The 8,730-nt window shown below is 51.6% G+C and overlaps 1 protein-coding gene across 1 annotated transcript; it reads right to left on the bottom strand.

Moving 5' to 3' along the window:
* Nucleotides 1-353: 353 nt before the first annotated feature.
* THEM5 (thioesterase superfamily member 5) lies at nucleotides 354-6,976 on the bottom strand. Its single transcript, XM_007117272.2, has 6 exons — nucleotides 6,854-6,976; nucleotides 5,729-5,930; nucleotides 4,395-4,533; nucleotides 1,132-1,242; nucleotides 715-839; nucleotides 354-400 (listed from the first exon to the last, which is right to left on the bottom strand). Exons 1-6 carry the CDS (start codon nucleotides 6,974-6,976, stop codon nucleotides 354-356), a joined length of 747 nt encoding a protein of 248 aa, XP_007117334.2.
* Between the last annotated feature and the right edge of the window lie 1,754 nt (nucleotides 6,977-8,730).

Here is an 8,730-nt window from a genome sequence, read left to right as displayed (position 1 = left end):
GATGGGGCACTCTGCTCCCGGCCCACAGTTGTGCACCTCGAGGCCAGGGGCCCTGTCTTTCATCGCTGTGTGCTTGGTGCCTCACCCAGTGCCTGATCCCTGGCAGGTGTCAGTACATTGCTTCTATTGGTGCTGGATGGGAAGGTGGGTATGTGGAAGGCCCTGGAAGGATTTTCATTTCCAACTGCAGAAGGGTCTTGGACTGTGAACGGGGCTGTGAGACTTTATTTATGCAAAGGAAAGTGCCTTCTCCCTCACTTCACCAGTTACTTCCCAGACACCCCCCCGCTGCTCTAGGATGTGTCCCAGGTAGGCAAGGCGGTTGGCAGTAGGCTCTCCTGAAGGCATAGTGTCTAGTATTGAGATGAATCCTCTTCCAGCTGCAGCTGGAGGAAAGTGCCTGCAAGAGAAGGGGGAGCCAAGTGGCAGGAGCCAGAGCACAGATGGTAGGAGCTTGATGGGGTGCTCAGAGCATGTGCACCCAGTTACTCAGTACCTGGGTCCTCTCCTGTGGTACAGGTTGGGCCACTCATACATAGAAAAAAAAAAAACCCTAGTTGGGTTTTCCCTCACTTTGTCTGTGTCTCCCGCAAGTACCCAACCCCACTCTAAAAAGCTGGATCCCGGCTTGGGACTGGATCCTTAACATTCCCCTTCTGTTTGTTCTGGGTGTCACGGTGGCAGGACAGGGCCTGGGGCTGAGGCTCTCTCTACCTGAAGCTTTGGCGTAAACGGTCTGCTGGTCCGTGCTCTGGGCGACGCAGGATGTGTAAAGCTTCTGGTCCTCAACCTTTTCCACGTCAACGTTCAGCACAGCCAGAGAGCCCACGCAGATCAAGCTGGGAGAGGAGGCGGCTTAGCCCCTCCCTCACATGAACCCCTGGCCACCATCCCTTTACCTCTCTGTGCCCCCATCCTTCTCTTCATCCCACCCTGCCTCAAGGACTAAAGTGGCTCTGGGCTCAGGGCCCATCTGCCAGCAACCAGAGTCTGACAGCAGAGGTTGCATTCCGGCCAGGAACCAGAGGACCGTGTGGCTGGGGAAGGAGAGTGACAGGCAGGACTTCTATACCTCAACTGCCACCCATGGCTGTCCCCTCAACGGCCAACACCCCAAGGATCCGTACTTACTTTTTGAACCTGATGTTGAGATTTAGTGTGAACAGCCCTTCTCCAGCCAGGTAAGCAGTTTTAGAGAAGGTCTCGTCTATCATGGCTGCCAGTGACCCTCCATGGGCAAACCTAGGGGTGGGGGCAGGGGGCAAGGCCAAGCCTGGAACAACCCCATCTCCGTCTTTCCCCAGGAAAGGAAAGGAAACAGATCTGCATCCCGTCTGATCAAACCAGTCAAAATCAGCTGATTTGTCTTCCATGTTGCTACAGCGTGTGTTAGCAACCACTGATACCATGATTTTATTTCACCAGGAAAAAAACGTTTTTTGTTGTTAGAGTTAATGGAAAAACCTTTTGCAGATTCATCAGCTAATTACTGGCGGCAACTACCATAATTTGGAAAGGTGCACTCCTACAGGGAATGAAAAAGCCCCTGAACTTTTGGGCTTCAGTCTTTAAACCATGACCTTGGGCCAGCTCTCACCTCACCAGTCACTATGGCCAGTGTTGAGCCCACATTTTCAAGATGGTAAACGTGGCACTTAACTTAGGACCTATAAAGTGCTGACAAGATAGACTCCCGAGCAGTGCTGCTGGTGGAAAGCTGAGAGCCGGCTTCAGCAGGATGATGCCAACACTTGCTTTATGTACAGCACATAAAATTCTCATTCTCACTTGTGTAAGCTGACCTTCATGCCAAAGCTCCATTGCTGGTTAGCTGGGGACAATAGAAAGGCACCCAGCTCGGGGCCATGCAACCACACCCACCTGGTTTGACTCCGTGCTCCACCTTCACTACATGTTTCATCTTGTGCAAGTTGCTAAACCTTTCTGAGCTTTAGTTTTCTCACTGTGAATTGTGAATAAAAATAATTTCTATCTCATCAGATCAAATGAGGTAATGTTTACAAAACCTCATGTACGCTTCTAGTCACCTCCCTTCCCATATTGCTTGAAGGAGGGCAAGAGTTGTTGCCAAAGAATCCTAAGCCTGCTCTTCCCTTGTTGTCCTCGCTGGCCAGGCAGGAGACCCATCCGCAAGTGTGTAGGTGCTGCAGGGTAGCTCTTGGTCATCCAGAAGCCTACCGGGCCTCATCGCCTAGGGGCTGGGTGGGTACTTGTCAAGATAATAGAAAATACATATATTGGTCTCTGCCCCTGATTCCTGGCACAGAGCTCCTGAAACCCTCTATTTCCTGGGTAATAGGAGTGTCTTTTGTTCTAATGAGGCAACTCCCGGCCGGCTCCTGGTTGAGGGCTGGTCACCAGAAAGACCAAGCCATGATTGGAAGCTTGGAATTTTCAGTCCTGTCCCCTGCCCCTCCCCCAATTCTCTTGAGAAGAGAGAAGGGCTGAAAATGGAGTTTATGATTGATCATACCTATGTGTTGAAGCCTCCATAAGAATTCCAATTAGTATGGGGCTCAGAGAGCTTCCAGGTTGGCGAACACATCCACACTAGAAGAGTGACGCACCCCCAACTCGGCAGGGACGGGAGCTCCTGCGCTTGGGATTCTCCCAGACCTTACCTTATGGGTTTCTTCCACCTGGATGTTCACCCTTTATCATATCTTTAATAAACTGGTAAATATAAGTGTTTCTCTGAGTTCTGTGAGTGGTTCTAGTAAATTAATCCAACCACAGGAGAGGGTTCTGGGAACTACCAATTGTAGCCAAATCAGACAGAAGTTGTGGGTAACCTGAGGACCTACACTTGCCATTGGCATCTGGAGAAGGGTGGGAGCAGTCTTGTGGGACTGAGACTTTAACCTGTGGGATCTGGCACTACCTCTAGGTAGACAGTGTCAGAATGGAGTTAAATTGTAGGACACCCAGCTGGTGTCACAGAGCATTGCTTGTTGTGGGGAATAATCTGCGAACATTTGGTGACCAGAAGTGTCGGAAGGGAAGTGTTCTATATGAGAGTAAAGGAGACTCACAGGAAAGACAGACATAGCAGGGAAGAACTGGGTTTTTCCTTACCCAGGAGAGAGACTGAACTGGGTTTTTCTAATTTGGCGCTAATTTCTTCTCTGGACCCCCTCAGTCCTCTGGCCTCAGTGTTGGGTGGTCCTCCTCTGACTCCACTGCCCCACCTCCATGAGGCCCTAAATAAAGTCAGCCACACTCCACCCTATCCCTGCCTTCTTGGGGGTTTTCCTCTTCAGAAGGAAGGGGACCCATGGCCTGGGTAGAGCTCTGACCTAGTCCCCCAGTGTCTGCCTGCACTAGTGTGGAAATCAGTGTCCCCATGGAAGATACCTTAAGGATGGCCAAGGTGACAAAGGGCTGCAGCCTGAATCCATGGCCTGTAGAGGTGCTGACATCTATTAAACTCTTTGAATTCTGTTTAACTGCAATTGAGTCTCCCTCAGGCCTTGAGACCCTAAAGCTTCTCCTTCCCCCTCCTCCCTCTTCTCCCTTGCAGGAATTCTGACACCAACAATAGCATTCAGCGAGTGTCTAAAGCAGGAACAAGGATGGAGAAGGCAGACAACTGGGGACATGGTGACCCAGTATTTTCGGGCAAGAAGCTCAGGGCCAGCCTGATTTCCCTCGTGAATGTATTTATGTCCAGTGTGAGTTCTTTCCTGGGTCTATTCCCAGTTTGGAGGCAATGGAGTACAGTGGAAGAAGCAATGGACTTGGAGTCCCAGCTCCTGGATTAGAGTCCTGGTCCTGACCTTGATTGCCTGTGCTACCTTGGGCAAGATAACTTACCTCTGTGTGCCTCAGTTTGCCCATGGATAGAAGGTGAAGTCTGGATAGATGGCCTGATAGCTATATTGTGCTTTATGGTTTATGAGCACATACATATAGGCCCCATAATATCATATCTATCAGCTATTCTGGAAGGTAGATATTATTGCACCAAGATTTAGGTAAGGAGACCGAAGGCTAGAGGTTAAATTGCTTGCTCAGTGTCTCCAAGCAAGCCTGACAGAGCAGGACTGGAAGCCTGGCTCCTAATTCCAGATCCTGTCTTCTTCCAAGTCCAACACGTCCTTTTCAAAGTGGCTTCTAAGATCCCTTCTTACTGGAAAATTCCCAGACCTGAATAAGGAGGCTCTTTATTATCTGCACAGTGGGGACTGGACCAGATGACAGAATATCCTTCCAAGTCTGATACTGTGAGACTGGAGCCCAGAGCCTCCCACTCCCAACCCAGCTCCTTAGAGAGAGGTACAGATCCTAGAGCCTGGTTGCACCCAATCCATCTCCTGAGCCAAGCCCAGGAAGCAGCCAAAGATGTCCCCCACTGGGCCTGCCTGTGGCCTTACCCCGGGGGCCCCTCCAGGTAGGGGCCTGGTTGGAAAAGACAGACAGACTTCTTCTTGGATGGATGGAAAAAGATGACATACTCGTAGCCTTGTCCTTCCGTTTCGATACACCTGGTGAAGATGTGACAGTCACTTTTGTCTGGGGAGAGATGGGGAGTGACACAGCTGAAGAAAGGAGTGTGTGAGGGCATGGAGCCCAGTCAGGATGAAGGGCCAGTCGTTCAGCAGCATGGATGGAGCCCGGCCTCAGGTATAGGGTTGAGGAGAGAACGAGAGGACATACAGGCTCCGCTCTCAGGGAGCCTTCAATTGGAGAGCAAGGCACAGACCTGTCCTCAGGGCCCTCGGTCTGAGGGGGACACAGCCCTGTCCTCAAGGAGCCCTCAGTCTGAAGGGGATACAGCCCTGTCCTCAGGGAGCCCTGAGTCTGTGGGGACACAGCTCTGTCCTCAGGGAGCCCTGGGTCTTGAGGAAGAAACACTCATGAAGTTCCCTGGCTGAGAATAGATGTAGGGTCAGGGGCAGGTCAGACTTTAAGAGACCTTAAACATTGAAAATTAAAGTGTATGGCATTTAATTCACATATAATTCAAAATAACAATACTGAACAGTAAAATAAGTGCAGAAGAGTCCCCCAAAGTTCTGATTATTTTTCTCAAGGCAACTATAAGAACTATATCCTTTTTGGATGGAGTCCAAAGTCTTCAAAAAGTTTTGGTGCACCTGCTTTGTTTTTTCCCTAAACCCAATGTACCACCCATTCATCACTGGGCTGGAAGAACACATATGTGAATGAGAGAGACAAGTTAACACACACACGCACAAGCAGAGAGATCAAAGTGGAAAACTCTATCACTCTGATCCGTGGGTGTTTCAGGCGACCCCTGGGCCTAGCAGAGCAGGGATGGTGTGCGGAGGTCTGCAGGGGTCAAGGGGGAGTCCTCAGACCTTTGTGGGGTGGGGAGGAGGACTTGGGATAAGGCTTGACAGTAAGGGAAGCAGCCCGGGTGAGAAGGCAGTGGGGCAGGGAGCTGAGTCAGCAGTTCTCCAGTGGGTGCACTCTGGGCTGGGTGCAGAGGCAGCTGCTAGGGTGTGCTCTCTTCCCCTGGGAGGAGGGGAGCCAGGGGCCTGAGAGGATGCTTTTCTCATCCACCTGCCTGGGGCTGCAGTGGGAGGGGTGGAGTTAGCAGAAAACACTTCTGGCTGAGAACAGGAACAGAGCTTGTGAATTTCCTTCTTGAGCAACTCTGACCACAGGGAGAGGGGCTGGCTGATCTGACCCTGGTGGGCTGGGGTGCATGTGTGCCGATGGGCCCTCTCCGGCCAGGTCTTGCCTGAGGAAACCGTTAACACTAATGGGAGCTCGAGCCCCTGGATGTGGTTTCTGTTGGACTTGAAGGAGGGCAGTCTGATCCAGCCATAGGCCTTAGTTTTCTCCAGAAATTCGTGGTACAGGTTCAGCATGCCTGGACACCAGCTGGCATTGGGGAGGGCATAATTCTTCAAATCTGTCTTCTCCTGACAGAATCTTGAGAACTGGGCAGGAAAAATCAGGGAGACTAGACAGCTTCCTGGGAGATGGGCTGCCGCTTGGGCTTCGGGACCTGTAGGTAGTGTGCTCCTGGGTTCCTGGGCTCTTCAATCCCTTCCGCCAGTGTTGACTTGAGGGAAATGGCCCTTGGGGACTCCTGTGGGTGACCAGGGAAGGGGACACTAATGTGCAAAGGAAGGGAAGGGAAGGCATGGGGGCTGACAGTTAGAGGCATGCTGCTCTGTGGTGGCACATTAAAACTGTCCTGTTTTAAAGCCTGTGAGCTGTTCTTTGAGGAGGAGAACAGCTAGCATTAACCCCACCTTGCAGATGGGGAAACTGAAGAAACACGGCTAAGGTCGCCAAGCTTGTGAGTGTGCGAGCTGATGGTCAGACTAGAGCTCATCCTGAGACACTGTCTACCCTGGGGGTGTGACCACAGGTGAGGACCACTGTTATCACCCCCTCACCTCAGGGGCTACTCCAGCTCTGTCCATAGCCGTGGGCCTGCCCGGGGAAGGGGGGATCCTTTGGAACCTGTTTTGGGCGCCCACAGTGGTGCGGTACCTTCCGTGGGATGAGGAGGAGTCCTCTGTGATGCCGGATGCTCACGCACCAAATGCACCCATGGGCAGTCGGTGACACACAGGGTCCATTGTCTGGGGGTGTCGCAACTCAGCTGCAAGGTCTGAGTCCCATAGGAGGAAACTGAGTGGTGGCCACACAAGATTCAGATCAGGATGAAAGTAACCTGGTAGTCTTAGTTATGGATCTGGGCTACTTGATTTCCTTTTCCAAATCAAATAGCTCCCAACAAACTGTTCACCTGCCCTGGCCACGGTCTGGGAAGAGGAGATTTGGGGTGCTCCTACACCCGCGACCCCCAGGAGAAGGGCTGCCCATCTGGGTGAGCGGGGCACTCACTCACGAGGGAGTCCATGGAGGATCCGAATGCTGAGGCAGGGCTGAACGTGGGCAGGATGTAGGGGCCACCAGGAAGGGTTCCGTGGTGGCCAAGTCTTGCTGCCACCTGGAAGCCTCTTCTTATCATGGCTGAGCGCTGGGATCGGGTTGGCAGGGCTGCGGCAGCGAGGCGGGTGAGTGCACCTTTTCGGCTGCACCTTGGGGCTGTCGGGGCAGCCACCTCTGAGAGAAGCCTCACTCTTCTCTGTCACAAGACTTTCATTAGCAAGCTGCCACCACAGATGATTAGGCAAGGCTGGGTTGGTTTGATACAACACCCATAGAGGCTTGGGGACTTTACCTGGTCCAGAGCCCCCCCACCCCCCCAGCACTTGGGGAGGGGCAGATGCTGCTTGGGCATGAATGCATAGCAGGACTGGCCTGAGTTCAGAAAGATATATTTATTAAAGGAGCAAAAAAGTACATAATGAAATAGTATAGCGAATATGAAGCTTTGGAGAGTTGCCCTGGGGTTTTTCTGGGGAGAACCCAGTAATATTCCCAGAAAGATAAGGGAGGTCTAATCCTTGATTGGAGGCTACTGGTGGAGTTTCTGCGTGTGTTGGTGGAGTGTTTGTGGCAGGTGCTCTGCAGCAAGACTCTGAAAGCTCTGGTATGATCCTGGGACTCAGAAAACCAACTCGCAGCCCTCAGCCACTCCCTTCTTCTATCTCATTCAGAGGGCAGCCCAGTCAAGCCTCCGCTTGCTGGTCCCTGGTGAGGACGGGGTGGGGAGGTGGTGGTGGGGGGGCGGGGGAGGGAGGCCTTGGAAGGGGAGGCCAGAAAATCATTCAGGGAGGAAGCAGCTTAGCAAGGGCATTCTGTGCTTTGGGAACCCCAGGGAGCGGGTGATGGCAGCAGACAATGCTGGGAGTGAGGCAGGAGCGGGGCAGAGGAGGCTTTGCTGATGATGAGCCTGGAAAAGAGCCAGCTTTGAGTGGGGGAGTGGGGAGGAGTGCTCAGTCAGCATCTGCAAGGGTGCCGACTCTTTTTGGTGGTGGTATTTCTTGTACTGAATTAAAACTGCCAGTTTTCAACTAAAAGTCCCAGATTTTAATTCACTAGAATAAAGTGTGTTCTAGAGGTCAGAACTATGCAAAGATGGAATTATAATGATGATGATGATGAGTTTGGTAGGTTCTGTAAGATCGTACTGATTTAATATTTAAAATATTTAAAGATTTTATCCCACCTTCTGTAGTTAGCTGTCCTAGAAGACTAGGATATAAATATTTTCCTCATCTCTTGTCAAGGTTCGAAGGAAACTTCTTCAAGGACTGGGGGAACCCAGTTTTTTGGTTGATTTAGTCTCTGGGTCTAATCATAAATATTTGAGTTAGTTGCCAACATTTAAAAACAGGGAGTTGGGACTTCCCTAGTGGTCCAGTGGTTAAGAATCCACCTTCCAATGCGGGAGACGCGGGTTCCGTCCCTGGTCGGGGAACTAAGATCCCACATGCCATGAGGCAACTAAGCCCGTGCGCTGCAACTAGAGAGAAGCCCTCGCACCACAACTAGAGAGGAGCCTGTGTGCCACAACAAAAGATCCCACGTGCTGCAACTGAGACCCAATGCAGCCAAAAATAAATAAAATAAAATAAAATAATAAAACAGGCAGTTTCATACAAAGCAGAAGGCCAAGGACCTCCAGATAAGTGGAAAAATCCGGCAACAGGATCTTCATTCCTATGCAGTAGCTGTGGGCTGGAGTGGATGCCCCGTGTCCTCTGGCTTGCCCCACCCTCCCCTGATCTGAGCATCCCTTCATTCCCTCTGCTAGCCTCTATGTGTGATACTTGATGTGGGAGATGGGACTCGAGGAGGAGATGGGACTCGAAGAGG

This window comes from Physeter macrocephalus, unplaced genomic scaffold (genome assembly GCF_002837175.3).
Source record: "Physeter macrocephalus isolate SW-GA unplaced genomic scaffold, ASM283717v5 random_405, whole genome shotgun sequence".
NCBI classification, from domain to species: Eukaryota; Metazoa; Chordata; class Mammalia; order Artiodactyla; family Physeteridae; genus Physeter; species Physeter macrocephalus.
Note: the sequence above shows the minus strand (reverse complement) of the source record. Positions and strands in the feature narration are given on the sequence as shown.